Source organism: Rhizoctonia solani, chromosome 13, assembly GCF_016906535.1.
Source record: "Rhizoctonia solani chromosome 13, complete sequence".
Lineage (NCBI taxonomy): Eukaryota > Fungi > Basidiomycota > Agaricomycetes > Cantharellales > Ceratobasidiaceae > Rhizoctonia > Rhizoctonia solani.
In genome coordinates, this window is record NC_057382.1 from 1,073,380 (window position 1) to 1,093,030 (window position 19,651).

The window sequence follows — 19,651 nt, forward strand, 5'->3', positions numbered from 1 at the left end:
ACTAGGTATTCGCGCTGGTTGCTCGCAGAGGTGGACATGCGTGGGCATACTGTGCACGTGTATGTGCCACTATGGGGATGTCTGGAACAATTGGATCGTGTTTGAATTAGTGCACCAAGCCTGGAGTGATACTCTAGATTTCATGTGTCATCCTACTGCCGTACGCCACCCACAGGTGGGGCTTGTGAAACCAATAGCCTATACATGTATGGATAATAGAGTTCAACAAAACCATAATACGATAATATGTTATCCATCTGAAATATCAGCTTCCAAAGCTTTATTGTGTGTACTTAGGGTGAAAGCGTTGGGAATCATAGCATTTGCTGTGATACTTATAAAGTTATAAATAATCGATTGGGGCTGTGCTCTTCATCGTTGCCTACTTTGCTCCTGAATTACCACTACCCTGTCCCCTCACAATACCCGCTTTAGTGTGCTTTTGTTCATTTGATTTTCACACTGCAATCATTCGTTTTATAGCTTGTTGTGAGCTGGTGGCGGAGAATGCGGTGTGACAGGCGGCCCCAATCATAAATATTGGGATCGCGCCGATCAAATTTCCTTGCCTGGTGCATCGATTGCCCACCTTCTGGTACAAATGTTGAGCCATTCTCATAATCTGCAGTACCAGTTCTTCGTCTCTTTCTCTACAGCTAAGCGCAGTTGTAACTTCACCACACATTCCAGTCATGCCATCACACCTTGCGCCGTACACTCTTGTTGCCAAGGCTCCTACCGAATTTGATAGGTTCATTCCAGCCCAATCCATCAAAATTGAGGAACTTGAATCAGCGCTATCAATCATTCCAAATAACCCCGTTTCCCAGCCTACAACTTCCCTTAGCATTCACAATTCGGCCCCGCCGATAGGCACTGTGGTTCACCCAGAGGGTGGGCCTATATCGTACCGTGGTTGCATTGTCTCTACCCAGACTCTGACCGACGCTCACTCCATCATTGCGGATCGTATCCTAGATCGGTGCGAAAGACCTGCAGAGGATGCGAAGATCACTATATTTTTATACGTTCTAGGGCGCCAAATCGATTACTATGTAGTTGATCATGAATCCAAGGCGATTACATGGGCTGCTGGGCAGGTTCCTGAGTCGCTCAAGGGCGCCACTCGCGCAAAACACGAGCACGAGTATTGGATTCATATGGAGAACTTTCCTGGGCCTCGCTTCTCCACCCCGGATGATCTTCGCTTGCTCAAGCATGTCTTATCGAGCAATGCTATCGATGCTCTAACCTCTGAGGGGTCAACTTCTCCAATGTCTGTACAACAGATTCAAACACATTTGAAGTCTCTGGAATCATTCAGTAGTGGCGGCGACATCCATAAAACCTACGCTGTAGCTCGGTTATGGAACTTGATCCTACAGAGTCGTGTAATCAATAAATACGGAACAACGGATGCACGACTGGACAGATTTGTCAGTATTACCGACAACCCACCTATTTTTGTAGGCATGTATGCCTTCATTGCGAAACTTATGTTTAAACGACCCCATACGCATTTGGGGCGATGCTCCAGAGCATGGGCCGACAGAATCGCGTATACAGAAGAATGGAGGAAGTTCAAAGCCACCAACGAAAAAGAATGGAAGCAAGTGGCGAAATTGGTGGGTAGTTAACTCACGAGTGTCATGATCATTGACCGACAAATAGCCACGAAATCCGCACAGTCCTGCGTATTAGTAATGTATGTATAATTGGTGACCCCTTTCTTCGTTTACTAAGGAACTTCACTTTTTCAGTGCATCGCTTCTTGTTAGCAAGCAAATGAGCTGTTTTTTTAGAGCATTGCCTCATATTTCTCTTTTGATTGCGCTCACATCTGTGGCTTCGGCGTACTACCTACTCGATGAGTCCCAGAACCTTGGTGATCACGCGGCCGATGCGGTGGGTATCTTCATATCAGATATACGCTACAGCTCAATATCAACTCTCTCTTTATTATAGTCGATTTATTTTCAAGCCCGAGAAGAAATTGTATATGGCGTACAAAGAATAGCCATAATAAATGCTGTCCCGCATGCCTTGTTAATCTGGAGTTTTATCTTATTCACACTCTCTGTCCTACTTTAGATACAAAGATAATCATTTACGTTCGGGTAGATAGACGTATCGCAACATTCATTCCCTTTGCTCATCACTTCTCTGTTCTTGACACTGAACTAACTCGTAGAATACGTTTGTGTACGGCTGTTTTAGTCCGAATTCCATCTGTAATTTATTCCGATACATATTGCTAGGCTGAACATGTGAAGGATGCTTTTCCAAGTCAATTTTTTTTATTCAGGAAAACTGCTGGAACTTGTTGAAATCTGCCTTTGCACAAGGCAAGCTGATGGAAGTATTACTTAGTTTGGAGCATCAATGTGGTGTGTATCTTTACAGAAGCCGGGTATGTTTCCCTCTATAGGTATAACGAAGAACAAAAGTTCGACAAAACGACGATTGGGTGAAGATAATCCCATGTCTATGGGGTTTAGTGGAATGCAGGCGAAGTGGGTGCGAATGAGTCGTACTCAGTAGCTCAAATCTAGTTTAAGGTGGCTTTCAAAAAGTTATATTATGATCTGGAGGCCTAGGACCGAAATCATGGTATCTGCTCCCCAGTAATGCACATGCAAAACCTAGGGTTCTAAACCATGCTTGTCGTATGGTACATAGTCGTAGAAATCCGAATGATATGTTATCCTAGCACGTGTATACTTGAAATGAACCAGCAGGAACTGGAGCATTCACTGCGTAGTAAGTGGGCGGGTTCTGGGGTACCGGGATGCGAGCAGGACTCGTGAGTTGAATCGCTAATACCGACAAAAGTCACAGAAGGGTGATTAGAGGGAAAGGAAAAGGAGCAGTTGGAACGGCGGGGTGAAAAAACTAATATTGTATACATATATAAATCTCTCGCTCAACGACTCCTTGGAGCTCTGGGTTGTCATACCATTGCCTGCTCTGGAGGATTATGAAACCTACCCCGCCCTCTTTTTCACCTAGTCTCTAGAGCCTTTCCCAATGGGCTATCATCACGCAGTTTCAAATATATATCACAAATGTAAGTTGGGCTTTTCACAGATCATGTGAAGAGTTTACTCGATGTATATAATTCTATTATTACTCTTCTTTTTGTTTAGGAACTGGAAGGAGGTGACAAACTGGAATGTAGAGAAGGCTTGATCCTAGCCTCATACTACTCCCTACAGAAGCCACCTTAGAAAAATGGCAAATAGCTGGAACCGGATCAACAAGAAGCAGACCTAGAAAGGCTAGTTTAGAGCTGTATCGGCAACTGTTATTGTAAGCTGGGATTGTTGAATGACTCAGAATTTCGCCGTGAAATTTTAGCAACGTGCATGTATCATGCATAGTCTTTGACTCAGATCTCCGCAGCGGCGGTAGATGCCCATTATGACTCCAAAGGAAGAGCACTTACTGCTCGAAGGTGATTCACTTTATGTACCTGTCGTGAACCGGCGAATATACTTATGTATTTAACGTAAGCTCTCTCAGAATCTCAGGATTGGCTATCCCGAGATTGTGGTCCGTATGAGAGTACAACAATCAAACTGGCTATTTTGAGGATTGACTCATCAACCAATCGATGCTGGTGCAAATGCACACCTTAAGCCTGTGTAATCTCTCAATGTAAGTTCCTCGACGTTTGTTTCAGCTCCGAAGTCATATATATGCGTATGTGATACCGCCCGCTACGCTCTCAAGATACTATGGAACCAAACAAGGGTCACTTCTGCCACACATAAAGATGGGGAATTTAATGTGAGCTCCACAGTAGTGGAGCATCGGATCCACAGCCATACTGTGTATCATCCCAACTTTGCTCACCCGCAGCAGACCCACTGGGTACCAAGGGCTGCTAACAAAGTAGTTCCGAAGTATACAACATGGCTCATAGACACAGCCAAGCCATACCTATCAATCAACATTAGCCGATGGCAAGCTTTAGAGGTCTAAGGTATTCTACACTTGAATAAATATCTGGCCTGGTATTGAACAAATAATTTTGGGAGTACATTAAACCCCTCAGGTGGCCAAAAGGCTGAGAATGGATATTACTGCTAGCAATAACAGTACTTGCCGACTTGTTGGTTTAGCCTGCGCAGTTGCACCGCCGCTTGCTTATATTGAATTGGCAATATTAGCTTCGGTGAAACTTTTGTCGACTTTATGATTGCGTGTGTATGCTTCAGTCTGGAACACAGTCAGCCATGGCCTACGTGCATTCAATACGTATATTGACTCTCATACACGATTGGGGAGGGACACTGCATATCGGCAAATACGTGTAATAGAATGTTCTAGGTGATGCGCCTCGGTTAGATTGCGTTCCGTTGACTTCTGGAAGCTTCGGATTCGTGTCTCAGGTTAACATACTGGAAAATGTTTTCCGGTAGAAGGATTCGACTTGTTTGACTCTTAACCATAGTTCGGATTCTTTTCGGCTAAGTGTCTCCGGTGATCGGGAGAGTTATGTGGATCGTATGGTATTCTCAAGGGTATATCACCTAGTACAGACACTCTCTGCCCTTCGTTTGTCCTTAACAGCTCATGCACATTTAGTCAAGTCAGAGTGTTCTGTTTTGCCTCCACTCGGCACTTATCTCATATGTGTCCGTGAAAACTTGGAGTATCACATGTTTCTCTCAAGAGGTGGCAAAGCCAGCGGCACAGTGCACTGTAAAGGGAATAGATGATTGGCGTCCCTATGTCTGGGTATATGTGCGAACCATATGAGACACCGGTGGAAAACCGTGGGCATGACGGTTGTGTATATGGGGGATAGCGATGTGTGCGGTTGAGTTGCTAAGTCCGCCGCAGCAACGTTGGAATTATATGCCGTTGACAATACTAGGCCTCTTCGGGAAGGTTGGCGAGACCTTTGATTTTGTATAGCTTTAGTGCTTTTCGGATCGGCGACCCAACTGTTGTAATTTGGTCGTGTGCTGTGTATCTCATAGCAAGTCCTGTGAGTCACCCTCTTGTCGCCAGCCGCAGAATTGTTGACTCTATCCACCTAGTATAGAGTGGCAATGTCGACCAAGGAGCTATGTTTGTAGAGCTAATATTGCCATTTACATCAAGTAGGCGTACGTTATTTGTATGGTGTCTAGAAACGTGGTTGGCTCGCAGGTGAGAATTTAGCGAAACATTAAATAATACAATCTGTATCGTTCGTAGAGCTTGGATTATGTGTGTCATATACGTGATGCCAGCCTACAATATGTTGGGATGCTGAACCCCCGAATATGCTGAACACCTCTATCACAGCGAAAGGACTGCTATCGAATCAAAGCTGTGCAATATCGTTCTGCTTGTTAGAGAGGATGCAAGTAACTAGGGTTACGGTGTGCATATAAAGTGCTCGAGCAGTACGTATTGACTATATATGACTGATCACTCAGCACTGTATACCACCTTTGACGACTAATTAAATGAAGTAGCATGCCAATTTGGGAGCCTTTCAGGACACGTTTTAAGTTTAAAGAAATTGAAAGCGACAGAGTGTCTTCAAAATTCATATCCATTTGCAGAGTTAAGTCACCCTGTGAGACGAGCAATCTACTGATGGAAGTGTATGCCTAAATTGTCTAATTGTTAGTATTTAAAAACATCACGTGTCATGATGAGACTACTGCTGACTAATATCCGCTTGACCGAGGCAACCAACGACCCGGAGTTTTCTCACAACTCTTCACTACACTCAGGGCCGTATACCCAAACTTGAATTCGCCTCTGCTGACTTGTAATTTCGACATTGTCGCTTCGAGCTCTATTAAAATAACCTCTGGGATAGTCCAGGACAACACACAGCAGAGTCACGCCTGAGGCGCGGTAAGCACAATCAGAGGGTCTACGAAGGATACGGACGGTTGAGACAGACTTGCTATCAATATCGACAGACAACGCTAAGCTGGATTTGATTGTTTTGAACCACTTGTACTCCGAGACGAGATAGGCTACTATGGCCAATCGAGATATACCACCGCCTTCGCAGGATGACTTTGTTTCCCTTGTTTCACGCTCCAATCCAGCCTCTCGACAATACCAAACAGGGACCGGAGGGGCATATGCGCAAGCTGGAACCTATCCGCCACCTCAAAATGCCGTATCTCCAGGCACTGCACAGCCCATGGACCCATTCTTTGACGACGACGAAGATGACGCGAACCCGTTCGGAGATGGGCGCGGAAACCCGTTTGGTGACAAGTATGCTGCGCCCGGAAATTCAACCGGAAATGCGTACGGAATGTCCACTCCGAACCTGGGCTGACAGCTAACGCCGTTCCGCCGGCCGGAGTCGGCGCTAGCACTTCAACCGTAGCGTTGGGGAAAGACGGCATGCCTCCCGGTTGGGCCTTTGATGACGACGAACCGGTAAATCAGCCTGCGACGTCCCGCTCCGCGCCAGCTTCAAGCTCTGGAGGACTCAAGGGCGCAATGAAGAAGACCGGAGGAGGGTGGAAATGGCCGTGGGCAAAGGAAAAGGTCTACGAGGGCGAAAGGCAGGTATGGCTTAACGACCAGGCACGTAACATTGGCGAAGGCTACCCCAACAACTACGTGAGCACAAGCAAGTACAACCTTGCGACCTTTATTCCGAAATTCTTGGTCGGTACGTTATGCCTCTATTTCTGCGTCTATCTGAGCTCTAATTTGATTGTCTCTTGCGTAGAGCAATTCTCGAAATATGCCAACTTGTTCTTCCTGTTTACCGCGTTCATCCAACAAGTGCCTGGTGTCAGTCCTACCAACCGATACACGACCATTGCACCCCTGTCCCTTGTTTTGCTTGCTAGTGCCTTCAAGGAAATTTCGGAAGACCTGGTGAGAATCTTGTTTAATTCCCAGGCATCCTATCCATTCGCCGGTTCCCCTTGGCCATGTTCTTATAAGAGATAATGGCTCACCTCGTCTACCCTTGCCCGTAGAAACGACACCAATCAGATTCTGAACTCAACTCGCGCACATGCCAAGTTCTCGACCCCAACACTGTATCGTTTGTACCCAGGGCATGGAAAGATGTTCGTGTAGGCGACCTGATTCGGTATGTGATTGATCCGAGGCACACTGATCCTATACTGATTCGGGCGCCTAGACTCGAAAGCGATGACTTCATTCCGGCAGATATGATTTTGATATCTAGTTCGGAACCGGAGGGACTGAGTTACATTGAGACGAGTAATCTTGACGGGTGTGTGTCTACACCATAGCATGAGGGATGGGCGTTGACATTCGATCATGGCTAGTGAAACCAACCTCAAAATTAAGCAAGCATCCCATCAAACAGCACACCTTACTAGCGCCGCCGCGTTTGCTCGACTGGCAGGACATCTGCGATCCGAACAGCCAAACAACTCGCTCTATACGTACGAAGGCACACTTGAACTCAGTGGCCAGAAGATTCCAATGAGTCCGGATCAGCTACTGTTGCGCGGTGCCCAAATGCGCAACACCCCTTGGTGCTATGGATTGGTCGTATTTACCGGCCATGAAACGAAGCTGATGAGGAACGCTACGTGAGTTGGCGTCTTGGCAACAAAGTTATAACTGTACTGAATTGTGGTTTAGGGCTGCCCCTATCAAACGGACTGCAGTTGAGCGACAAGTGAATGTTCAAATCGTGTTCCTGTTCATTGTTTTGCTCGCTTTGTCTCTTTCGTCGACTATTGGAAGCAGCATTCGTCAAGTGAGTAAATTCATCATCCTTCGTGAACCTTGGGCTCACGTCGGCATCAGTGGTTCTTTGCGAAAAACCAGTGGTATTTGCTTAGTGCTGAATTGACCGGTAATAGGGGTACGCAGAACAGACTCAATTAACGGTGAAACCCACGGCTAATACATTTCTTTTTAGCGAAAGGATTCATTGAAGGTTTGTTTGGGGTCTCCTAAGTTAATTGGGTATTTGCTGAACATAATTGTTCCAGACATCCTAACATTCGTTATTCTCTACAACAACTTGATTCCTATCTCGTACGTCCGTTCTACATAAGCTGATAGCTAGTTCTCACACCGCATTTAGTTTGATCGTCACGATGGAAGTTGTCAAATATCAACAAGCCCAGCTGATCAACTCGGACCTGGATATGTACTATGCCAAGACTGATACCCCTGCTCTCTGCCGCACGTCTTCCCTAGTCGAAGAGCTTGGCCAAATCGAATACATATTCTCGGACAAGACTGGGACCCTCACCCGCAACGAAATGGAATTCCGTCAGGCTTCCATAGCTGGTGTCGCTTACGCAGACATTGTGGATGAAAGCAAGCGTGGGGAAGTCGACGAAAATGGACAAGTGACTGGCGGCCAACGAACCTTTGCTGAACTACGTAAACTAGAACGCGCCGAGGGGCTGACTGGGGGGATGAGCGCCGGCGGGAGCGGAGGGAGCGGCGGAGGCAAGGAAGTATACGTTGTACGAGAATTCCTTAGCCTATTGGCTGTTTGCCATACCGTTATCCCGGAAATGAAGGGTGAAAAGCTGGTATATCAGGCTAGTAGCCCAGACGAGGCTGCGTTGGTCGCCGGCGCAGAGCTATTAGGATATAAATTCTACGTAAGCCGTCTATTCCCTTGATGTTTCCTTGCACTAGACTGGACTAACTCACTCTGCGCTTATTTCTGAATTTAACTTGGGGCCCGCGAATAGCAACGCAAGCCGAAATCTGTCTTTGTTGAGATCGCCGGCGTGTCGCAGCAGTTTGACATCCTTAATGTGTGCGAATTCAATTCTACTCGCAAACGGATGTCAACAGTTGTTCGTGGACCTGATGGGAAAATCAAGTTGTACTGCAAGGGCGCCGATACGGTCATTCTTGAGCGGTTAAGCAAGAACCAGCCGTACACCGAACAAACGCTAGTCCATCTCGAGGTGTGCACATTTCTCAATATTTTAACCGCGCAGCGTTTCATCATAACGTGGAAATTGCCCCACAGGATTATGCAACAGAGGGGCTCCGCACGCTTTGTTTGGCTATGCGTGAGATCCCCGAGGCAGAGTACCAGCAATGGTCGGTGCTCTACGACCAAGCTGCTGCGACGATCAATGGGCGCGGAGATGCACTCGACAAGGCCGCGGAGATTATCGAGAAAGAGATGTTCTTGCTCGGCGCAACTGCTATTGAGGACAAGCTGCAAGAAGGCGTCCCGGAAACTATTCATACACTCCAAATGGCTGGTATCAAGGTTCGTAGAATCTTACATGCCGAATTGGCGCTTTTGTATGCTAATAGGGGGGTGACTGGCTATAGGTTTGGGTTCTCACCGGCGATCGACAAGAAACTGCAATCAATATTGGAATGTCTTGCCGCCTAATCTCAGAATCAATGAACCTCGTGAGCGGTTATGGTGGCTATGTGCTGCTATCCAAAGCCATTAACTTTCTTTCGGCCACTTAGGTGATTATCAACGAGGAAAATGCGCATGATACTCAGGAGTTCATTACCAAACGTCTAAACGCTATCAAAAACCAACGCAAATCAGGCGAACTTGAAGATCTCGCGCTCGTGATTGGTACGTGCAAATGACGCATACACACACTTGCGCATATTATAACACCCCTATTTTTTAGACGGTAAAAGTTTAACTTGGGCGCTTGAGAAAGAGATATCGAAAACCTTCTTGGAGCTCGCTATCCTGTGCAAAGCTGTTGTATGCTGTAAGTTCAAACTTTGGTACTGGCATCTACCCATCGGGCTGATTGTCCCGTCCATAGGCCGTGTATCGCCACTCCAAAAGGCTTTGGTTGTCAAACTTGTCAAGAAAAACCAAAAGTCCATCCTGCTCGCAATTGGAGATGGCGCGAACGACGTTAGCATGATCCAGGCTGCTCATGTGGGGATTGGTATTTCTGGAGTCGAGGTAAGCCCGATAGTTCTTCAGTTGTGCAAGATAGCTCACACTTTCCTAGGGTCTCCAAGCTGCTAGGTCGGCCGATGTAGCAATTTCACAGTTCCGCTATCTTAAGAAACTGTTGCTTGTACATGGTTCATGGAGTTACCAAAGATTGTCGAAGCTCATTCTGTGTAAGTATTCTGTATCTCACGCGGTATCATACTCATATCTTGAATAGATTCCTTTTACAAGAATATTGTGTTGTACATGACCCAGTTCTGGGTGAGTCTGTTTGTATCCGAATGCTTGAAGTTGACCGATTTACCCCCTACTCCAGTACTCGTTCTTTAACAATTTCTCTGGCCAAATCGCCTACGAATCCTGGACACTCTCATTCTACAACGTTATCTTCACTGTCTTACCCCCTCTCGTCATCGGTGTATTCGATCAATTCGTATCGGCGCGTATGCTTGATCGATACCCACAGTTGTACATGCTTGGTCAACAAAATGCTTTCTTCACCCCCACGAGCTTCTGGCTTTGGTTTGCCAACGCGATTTATCACAGCTTGGTGAGTAATTTGGGAGACGTGAAACTTGCTTGTGTCGCTAACGCAAATCCTGGGCGATAGGTGTTGTATGGTTTCTCAATCATTCTGTTCTGGGGCGACTTGAAACAAACAGATGGGCTTGACACTGGTCATTGGTTCTGGGGTACTACCCTTTACCTTGCCGTCTTGTTGACAGTCCTTGGCAAAGCAGCCTTGGTCTCTGAGTATGTACTCGAGAGTTCCAAAATGACTCTACTAAACTAACTTACTTCTTGGGTAGTTTGTGGACCAAGTACACTGTCGCTGGTACGTACATGACCGCTTGAGCCAATACTGTATCTAATACCCTTGTTAGCCATTCCTGGATCGTTCATTTTTACGATGATATTCTTACCTCTGTATGCTCTGGCGGCACCGGCCATTGGGTTCTCGACCGAATACGCTGGGATCGTGCCTCGTCTGTGGGAGAATGGAGTGTTTTACCTTACACTTCTCCTTCTTCCTGTGGTTTGTCTCATCCGTGATTACGTATGGAAATAGTGAGTGATTGTCGTCGTTGAGTCCCGCCCTAAACCTAACTCTTCGTGCTTTTTAGCTACCGTCGCACCTACAGTCCTGCATCGTATCACATCGCTCAGGAGCTCCAGAAATATAATATTCCGGACTACCGTCCTCGCCAGGAGCAATTCCAGAAGGCTATCAAGAAAGTTCGTGCTGTTCAAAGAATGCGAAGGAACCGCGGGTTTGCGTTCAGTCAAACCGAAGACGGTGGGAAGCAAGACCAAGCGAGACTCATTCGTGCGTACGATACCTCGCAGTCGCATGCACGTCCATCCGGACTTTAGATTGTGTTGTCCTTTACTCTCATGACCGGTGTATTTGTACAGCGTTCGTACCATCCATATTTTTTTTCGTTATATAACTATTAGAACTACAAGCACGTTTTACTCTATTTATAAAACCTCTTAGTTGCCTACCGATAGGATCTGTATAGAAGCGTTGACGGAGAAATTGGGATCTCAAATTGACCAACCAGAAAGGAAAGCGCAAATAATAGAGAAAGGCCAGTAAATGCAACAAAATAGAAGTATATCTCAGCTTGGGTTGCATTCGTACGGAGAACTAAAATTAAAACACACGTCCGGTCATTTGTATGATGCGACAAGCTGCAAAGGGACAATTAATATTGGTATGTGGGTCTGTACAGGTGCGTGATATTGAAGTCCTGATACTCTTAGGTATCAACGTGCCATATGTGAGCGCCCATGAATTTATTTCGTGTGTCTACCTAGCTTTGCATATGAAATGTTTCCTTACGTGCGACAAGATCTAAACTAATGAAAGCTGCGAATTTCCATATATAAAGGGGTAATGCCCATTCGATGGTGCTATTAAACACTAACTTGGGACGAAGTTACGCTATACCATTCCTGTTACGTTGCTTCCAACATAAGTAATCAGGACTACTATCTTGTTTATGATGAATGTTGTTGCGACATGCGAGCCGCAGCCCACAGAGGGTTCACATGCGATACTGGGCAAAGTTTGTAAATTGATCGGGTTGATATCAGATAAATTGCTGAATGGGGTTACTGAGTTGCCCCCACCCCACTCTAGTCCTATACTATGCGATACCCGACCGGTGGCAGAGGCTTACGGCCACGTGTGACCCCCAAGGGATTGGAAGCGGTCGCCAAATTCATCTACCACTCCGGAATTGGGCTCTATAAATAGCCCTATCCTCACAACGACGCTCCACCTGAATTCGACGAGAAGTCTACCGTCTATCCCACCCGCGGCACCGAACCCCGCCGCACTCGCATTCACGCCTTTTCTTTCTCTCTCTCTCTCCTTCTTGCTCTCGCGTTGCCTGTCCGTTTTTTTGTGTCATGTGCCTTGTGCGCGTTTGCGTTGTTCTTTGTATTCTCTCCGAGCGGTTTGCCTTGTTCGCATGTAGCTCCTGTTAGTCTCTAATAGAAGTGTATTCAAAAAAAAAAATTACGGCCACGTGAGTTTTGTTTTTGGGGAATTCATATTTAAGGAGCTGCATGCAAACTCGGCAAACCACTCACAAAGCCAAGCCAGACTACGCTAAGAGAGAAAGGTGCAAAGAGAGAAACGAGAAAACATGTGAACTTCAGACGCCATTCTACTCGACCATCTCACAATGGCACGTCACACGCGAGACTCTACAGTTCACTTCGCGTTTTTCAGCTGTCGCCCACCATCCCCGCCAGCGCAACCACGCCCTTCTGACAGCCCCACGGCTCCCTGCCACCCAATACCTGGATGGTCGTTGTCTTAGGTGGCCCAACCGACAACCCTAGGCCACCAAGGCAGTCCGGGTGCCCCCACTCATGCCGCGTTAGGAACCAACATTGTATATTGAAGTGATTAGTGCCAATAATACATATACACGTACATATACGCATGATAGACACGGATGTTCCTATCAGAATACAGGTTAAGTAGCTCACATGGGCATGAAGGCTATGGTTGTTTTGATGTTATTCTGCAAGTTCATTACCCAGACATTAACATTATCACCGTCAGAACCACCGACCAGCACAAGATGGCCTGAGGGGCACAGTTGATCAATGCAAGTCTCTGTACATCATATTTAATATGTTCTTCTGTCTGAAAGTAGTCGGCCTATGTAGACCACGGGTTAGCTTTCAATAATCCATGAACCCAACCAAAGGTGAGAATGCATACAGCATCTGCAGCATGGTCCCCCTTATTGACCAATTCGTTTGATAGATAGTAACTAATTGATGCGGACCAAATCATCGTGATGATAGCGATACGTTGTAGTATGAGTCCACAAAGTGGGTGTACGCGGGTTATACTTGAGCAGGCACTGAATTTCAGATGAGCATCATACTCCCAAAAAAGATCCAATCTTACATAAACATCATGCATGACTAGTCGAATCTTTAAATTAATTGTTCAACTCCCTCTTTGGAAGTTCCTTACCAAGTGCCTAATTTCTTTCCATTCCTTCAAATAATGCGTCTTATACGCTCTCCAAGACTCGGTGTATGCGATACGGTCGGCCCATGCACGTGAGCACCTTTGAAGATGTTTATCTCCGAGGTTGAAAGTTAGGTATTTGTTGACCCATGCATAATATCCGTGAAATACTGGAGGACTATTCTCAAGCGATGCGAACCTATCCAGCCTAGCATTTTGCATGCCGTACCGATTGATTATCTGTGAACGGATAAATAGTCCAAAAATTCTGGCTGGGAACAACAACAGAGGGTGGTCAGCAGCTGAAACTCGAAACCTATTAAGCGAATTGGCAGTGACAAACCAATTGCCCATGTCTTTCTGCCTTTTGAATCTTCTCCAAATTCTTTCAAGTTGCTTATGTGAGAAGCAATATTATTGGCTGACATAGGTGAAGTTGAGCCTTCAGATGTAGCTGCATCTGTGTAACAAACGCTAGTCTCAGTCAAGGTATCTGGCTGAATCTGAAGCCAAGATACTTGCCAGTTGCACATGCAGCCATAAGATCCTTAAGTTCTTCAAATGCATCCTTGATGCTTCTCGATGGCAAGGATAATATTCAACATGTTTCCAGTACTCCTCGCGCAGAATGTTATCTGCGCGTGAAAACCTCGTCATATTCATTGAATGATGTGCGATGGCTTCACCTACCCCGAGCTATTCCTTTTATTTCTTTGATACTTTCAGGCTCTCGAATATCAGCCCAAAATATTGACTGTTTTGCATGATCTACAATGTAGTAGTTGAACTCGGGTGGATAATTCGTGGTTTTCAGTTCGATACAAAGCTCGACTTCTTCATGAAACGCAAAGTCGCTCTGAGTATCCTTCATATTTCTCAGCATATAGCAAACAAATGCAACCGCCACCACCGTAAGCTTCTTGATATTTGGATCATTCACGTTATCATAAGTAACGAACTTGTCTTGATAAAAATATGGTAACCCTTCAGGATGAATGGCCATTTCAAATTGGTGGCTATCAACTTTTTGATGCTGACTTTGGCTGTACTCGTCTTCGAGCTGAGCTTTAGGCTGAGCTTTTATTGACGAATCATGGGACTTCTTGGCTGCATTATGAACACATCCCTCGGAAAATTCGTGGGTACTTCCAGAACCGGCCCTAGTGCTTGAATACCTGTATGGCATTCATGCACACAACGAAGTATTCACTCCTACAAGAATCCAGCGGAACTGCCTGATCTCACCTCGAGCACTGGGAAGCGAGGGTTGGTTTCGCACAATGACGGTAACACTTCTCGTCCTGTATGGCTGGATCAACTTGGTAAGACGATAGGAAATCATAACTAGCGTCAGATTCAGCCAAAGATGCAAAGAACGCTGACAATGACGATATGTGGGGCAGCGGTAGCGGGTTATCGGTTCCCATGGGAGTAGGTATGTGCATATATTTTACCGATGGGGTTCAAGTTGATGGTGGTCTTTGAGCTATAACCCTTCGATTTTATACATCCTACACCGTTTCTTTCGGAGCATAGTATCTAACGCCCCAACGAAATGTCCCCAGCTGGTATCATTTCCTTTGCCCAATCTCGTAAAACGTTCTTCATGACTTTTCCGCTGGCTGTCTTGGGCAATTCAGCCGGTGCTCCTGCCTCCCCCAGTAGCCAGACCCGGGATGGAGCATTCTATCAAAAAAGCACATTAATACACAACGCTAAATTCATCCAACTCCCCGGGAACACGTACTTGTGGATTCATTTTAGATTTTACCCAATCTACTGCCTCTCGACGGGTAAATGATTTAGCGTCTGGCCGGAGTAGAATCCATGCCCCGACGACTTCGCCAAATCGTTCATCTGGAACGGCTATAACAGCTGCTTCCACAATCTCTGGGTGTGATGTGAGACAATCCTCGATTCGTATAGGTGAAAGATTCTGCGCGGACGCCAATTTTACTTCCCAATTAGTGTGATACTTAGATACAAGCTACGGTTATCTGACCTCGCCGCCTCGGATAATCAAGTCCTATCCCAATTGTTATGGATTACCATGGCTTTGGAACTATTTTATGGTGTATAATCCTTGACCTACCTTGATTCTACCAGTGACTGATTGTACAATTTGCTCAAATGAGAAGGGCTACTAAATGAGGAGAAGCAGAAACTGACTTTTTAAGTACCCCTCACGATCGAGGACGGCTTGATCCCCTGTATGCATCCACATGATGCCATCTTCGTCGCATTTCATGACAGCCGAGGTTTGCTCTTTGTTCCCCCAATACCTTAAAGTGATGATTGGCGCTCAGCATATCTGGAATAGCATAAATCAACAACTCACCCCTTTTGCAACAAATAGCCACTGGTGCATAGTTCGCCTGGTGTTCCTATTGGTGAAATGGTGGCATCTGAGCGACCGGAGCCTGATACCACTGACCCCAGAGCTGTGTGCTTACCAACAGGAACAATGGCCCCATGCTCATCAATGACCTTTGCACGGACATGAGGTTGAACTTTCCCAACACTCTCAATGCGCATCTCCAATGGATCATCCGGAGTGTTCTGGAAAGATACTGGACTGATCACCTCATGAGCGTCAAGGGCTCCACAATACATAAGTGCCACGAACCTCGTTTCGGCTAAATCGAGTAAATTGATGCACATGAGGAGCAGTTAGCAATGATTGAACATCCACTAGACGCCACAGAACCCACTCATCCCATACGATATCGTAAGGTCATACAAATTTAGTCTCCCGATCAGTTTTTGCATCAAATCGATAGGGACAGCTGAGCCGGACGCTATGCCAGTTCTACCTCATGGATGAGCGATCAACTTCGCATTCCGGCGCAATATCAAGCACCTACCTTAGGCTACTCATATCTACCCCTGAACCTACACGATCTAGCTCATCCAATACCCCGATGAAATGGGTAGGCACCCCATGAATAGCTGTGCAGCGCTCATGAGATACAGCCTGGACAATATCCTTGGGGCTGAATGACTATACGGAGGTATGGGCATCAGTGACGGACGGATGTGGCAACGAAGTTGACATTGCACCTCGGATGGGTACACAATTGCTGCGCCATATACCCATGCAGTTAGGTTACCTAGAACTAAGCGTGTATACGTTTACCAGAAGAGCAAAGGCGAGGGAAGGGGGGAGAGGGGGGAGGGGGGAGAATGCGTCCCGCGAGCGACGATGGGAGAGCCAGTTTTTATATCAGCTGCCACGTGAATAGCTAGCCTAGAAGGTTTGTACTTATCGAAGCAATGAAAGAGCGGTGGCACGTTACAGAGCGAGTCACGGTCCGAAAACCGCATACAACGCCCGACCGAGAGGGCGTTGTTCAATAAGTTCCTATGAGTAAGCTTCCGATTATATTGACGACTTCAGCACGTCTATATCTATCATCTACCTCTCCCCAAAGAAACATACCGAGACAGCTTTGGGGAGACCGGTGGTACCGCTATGTACCGGCGTTAGATCATACCTATCAATCGAAACTCCGGAGATTCGCACCTCGTGAATTGGAGATTGATCACGTCATGTCGATCCAATGCCCGATCAAGAATTTTCTCAGCTTCATGTTGAGGTTCAGCACCATATTGGGTACTCGCAATTTCCGCTAAATCAACGACACAAGGCCCCCGGTTCAGCTCCTTCTTGAAAAGCGTCTGGTCTCCGGTGTTGTCGACTACAAAGATCCTACGGAGACTTGGAAGCCCCGGGTCGTTTATTTCTTCTCCAGCAGGGGTAGAAGCCAGCGTTGGAAGCTCATCGAAGATAGCTTGGAGGAGTGACGACTTGCGTACAGTGGGAGTAAGAATCAACGTGGAAGCCGTGACCGTATTGAGAGCAGCGACCTAAGTTGGGCTAGTTCTCTACACTGAGATCACACCACAGAAAAGCACAAGAGCCTACGATTTCATGAACCTTGTATGCTGGATTCACCGTAACTAAAATCGCTCCGATCCTGGCACATGCCCACTGTAATACCGCATATGCGCTACACGATTGCGAGATAAAGATTTCAGGGCTCTTCAATTCATGTTGAGTAAAACAAAAGTGATTAGCCCACCTGCAGTTCCCCATTATCGCCGCGACTCGATCTCCGGGCTTCACACCAGCAACCAGCAAACCGCGAGCCATTCGTTCAATCCGGACGTCGAACTCGGCAAAATTCCATCTAACGTTGTTCTCGTGTCGGCTGATAAGTGCTGGCCTGGAGGCATGATTAGGCAAGATCTGAGTTCGATAAAAATCCGGCATAGTGAGCTCTGACAGAGGCGGATCCAGGGGGCCAGACACAATCGAATGAGTACCAGGCCGGGTAGAATCAACAGTCTGGGAGAGGTATCTACGCTCATGAATGTAAAGACGATGTCGTATGGTTGTAGTCGAAAGCAAAGACCGCCTGAGACCTAAATTCGACATGGAAAACGTCATCGCTACTTGCAAGCTCCCAGGATGTTGTTGTACAAGGTATGAGCCAAGACTTCAAGAGTGATACGAATATGTCTATATGCTATGTTGACTCCTAATAAGACTCGACCCAGGTTGAATAGTCGTGGTCAAACGGGGTAATTGATCGATCACAATCATAGCGGCGGCAAACAACGTGATCCATCACGCACGGGGTTCTCAGGGTTCATATTTAATATTGGGTTACCATATCCTTCCATTATCGCAATGACAACGTGGACGAAGCGCATACAATCAAAAGAGGTGTCAAGTTGAACACAGACATCTGTGATTATCGGTAGCGGTATTGATATGCAAACATAATCACTCATGCTTTGAAATTCCTGACAGATAACGAACCATATTCGATTGTCCAGAAGTGATGCCCGCCTGGGCTATCGTTCGAGCCGTGATGCTCTATCAGATTCGACTTTGGTGGACTCCGTATACAAGGGCTCGGAGACACATTCCCTCAAGATAATTCATTATAGATGGTGAAATGAACAACAATTCAATCGAAGGCAAGGGGAAAAAATGTCTAGAATCAACTACGGCTGAGTTTCCATGGTACGTGGGTGGTTCTACAACCCTCTTCAGAAGAAGAATAACACACACGCAATATTCTTTGGTACTGGCGCACTCGTTAGTTTTGATGTGTTATAAGAGTACCGCCCATGTAGCTTGATGGCCCTTTTGTTCGATGAATGAGAAATACAAAGGCGATAACTTTCATGTACGTTTGTCCAGAACAACATCTTGGTGATTGTTATAGTGAACTCTGTTCAGTCCGGAAAGTCAAGGGATGGGACTCTTCGGCGGTACAATTCACTTGAGGAAGGAGAGCGCCTCGAAGGGAGGAGGTAAATTTTCTTGTCTGCCGGCAGGCCAACCGGCGCCGAGCTGGTTGACGGCTGTACGCTGAAGGAACACCATCAAACGTATTGATCGGTAAGTTTGAAAATGACGACCTGTCCGTTTGTTTTAAAAAGTCTGGCCCTGTATCATGATTGTTTGATGGTACACATGGTCTAAAAGCAACCTGAGAGTCTGGATACTAAACAGTTATGTCTCTTTGGGGACAGACCTTGCCAGAACCTACAACACCAACCTATTCTAAACGACTGTGGCCATTCAGGGTTTCGGTCTAGGCAACGCCAAGAACAGGCTGACAACTTTGGACGTCACTTGCCTAGACGCGGCCAGGTCCCAAATTGTAATGTGGGGATTGTTCCGTGAAGTTATTCACACAGCCTCAAAAGCGGCACGGAAAAGACATCTTTTGCCCCTCCGAAGGATATCGTTTGGCGGAGATGTTGATACGCGAGATAAACTTCGAGATGCCGTAGCACACAGCAACTTATCACGGGCCGTTATTCACACCTGCTGGGGGGTATTGAATATAAATAGGCAAATAGCAGCACGTTTCAGCTCAAATATTTGAGCAGGATTTATTGCCTAGCAACGAGTTACGAGTCTATGACACAATCCACGCGTTGATGTATGCGGGGAACAAGCCGAATTAAACGAGCCATCTAGGCGAACGGTGATCTCGGAAACATTTAAAGGTGTAAAAGGGTGATAAATCAGAAAATAAAGTGTACTATTTGAACAGTCCCTGCAGTATAGTAGCTTGATGATATGGGTCCAGTGGTGGTCACCATGTGCGCCTCGCCTATCGTTCCCACGCCAGGGATAAGAGCTCTAGTTAGTCAAGACTCAAAAGAACCATGGAATGTCGTTCACCCGACCCCGTTTCTTGAATTTGATACGGTAGCGGTGAAAGGGACATTGAGAATGGCTCGAC

At 46.4% G+C, this 19,651-nt stretch overlaps 4 protein-coding genes across 4 annotated transcripts; 2 read left to right on the forward strand and 2 right to left on the reverse strand.

The window, feature by feature from the left end:
• Window positions 1–692: 692 nt before the first annotated feature.
• RhiXN_07177 (uncharacterized protein) lies at window positions 693–1,637 on the forward strand (the record flags this gene model as incomplete). The annotated part of the gene is made up of 1 exon (XM_043326993.1): window positions 693–1,637. One exon carries the CDS (start codon window positions 693–695, stop codon window positions 1,635–1,637), a length of 945 nt encoding a protein of 314 aa, XP_043185465.1.
• A 4,355-nt stretch (window positions 1,638–5,992) lies between these two features.
• RhiXN_07178 (phospholipid-translocating P-type ATPase) lies at window positions 5,993–11,254 on the forward strand (the record flags this gene model as incomplete). Its single annotated transcript, XM_043326994.1, has 24 exons — window positions 5,993–6,270; window positions 6,339–6,643; window positions 6,704–6,855; window positions 6,960–7,075; window positions 7,127–7,222; window positions 7,278–7,547; window positions 7,600–7,717; window positions 7,768–7,825; window positions 7,883–7,900; window positions 7,956–8,001; window positions 8,051–8,582; window positions 8,676–8,897; window positions 8,963–9,211; window positions 9,277–9,360; window positions 9,424–9,538; window positions 9,597–9,683; window positions 9,741–9,886; window positions 9,936–10,050; window positions 10,098–10,141; window positions 10,197–10,430; window positions 10,491–10,633; window positions 10,690–10,715; window positions 10,765–10,948; window positions 11,005–11,254. 24 exons carry the CDS (start codon window positions 5,993–5,995, stop codon window positions 11,252–11,254), a joined length of 3,888 nt encoding a protein of 1,295 aa, XP_043185466.1.
• Window positions 11,255–14,064: 2,810 nt separating this feature from the next.
• Window positions 14,065–14,809, reverse strand: RhiXN_07179 (uncharacterized protein; the record flags this gene model as incomplete). The annotated part of the gene is made up of 2 exons (XM_043326995.1): window positions 14,065–14,557; window positions 14,628–14,809. The coding sequence occupies 2 exons, from the start codon at window positions 14,807–14,809 to the stop codon at window positions 14,065–14,067; spliced, it is 675 nt and encodes a 224-aa protein (XP_043185467.1).
• A 112-nt stretch (window positions 14,810–14,921) lies between these two features.
• Window positions 14,922–17,820, reverse strand: RhiXN_07180 (AMP binding enzyme; the record flags this gene model as incomplete). The annotated part of the gene is made up of 14 exons (XM_043326996.1): window positions 14,922–15,068; window positions 15,130–15,318; window positions 15,385–15,408; window positions 15,475–15,491; window positions 15,552–15,664; window positions 15,721–15,787; window positions 15,836–15,957; window positions 16,009–16,018; window positions 16,094–16,191; window positions 16,247–16,383; window positions 16,822–16,852; window positions 16,906–17,249; window positions 17,308–17,392; window positions 17,465–17,820. The coding sequence occupies 14 exons, from the start codon at window positions 17,818–17,820 to the stop codon at window positions 14,922–14,924; spliced, it is 1,740 nt and encodes a 579-aa protein (XP_043185468.1).
• Window positions 17,821–19,651: the final 1,831 nt, after the last annotated feature.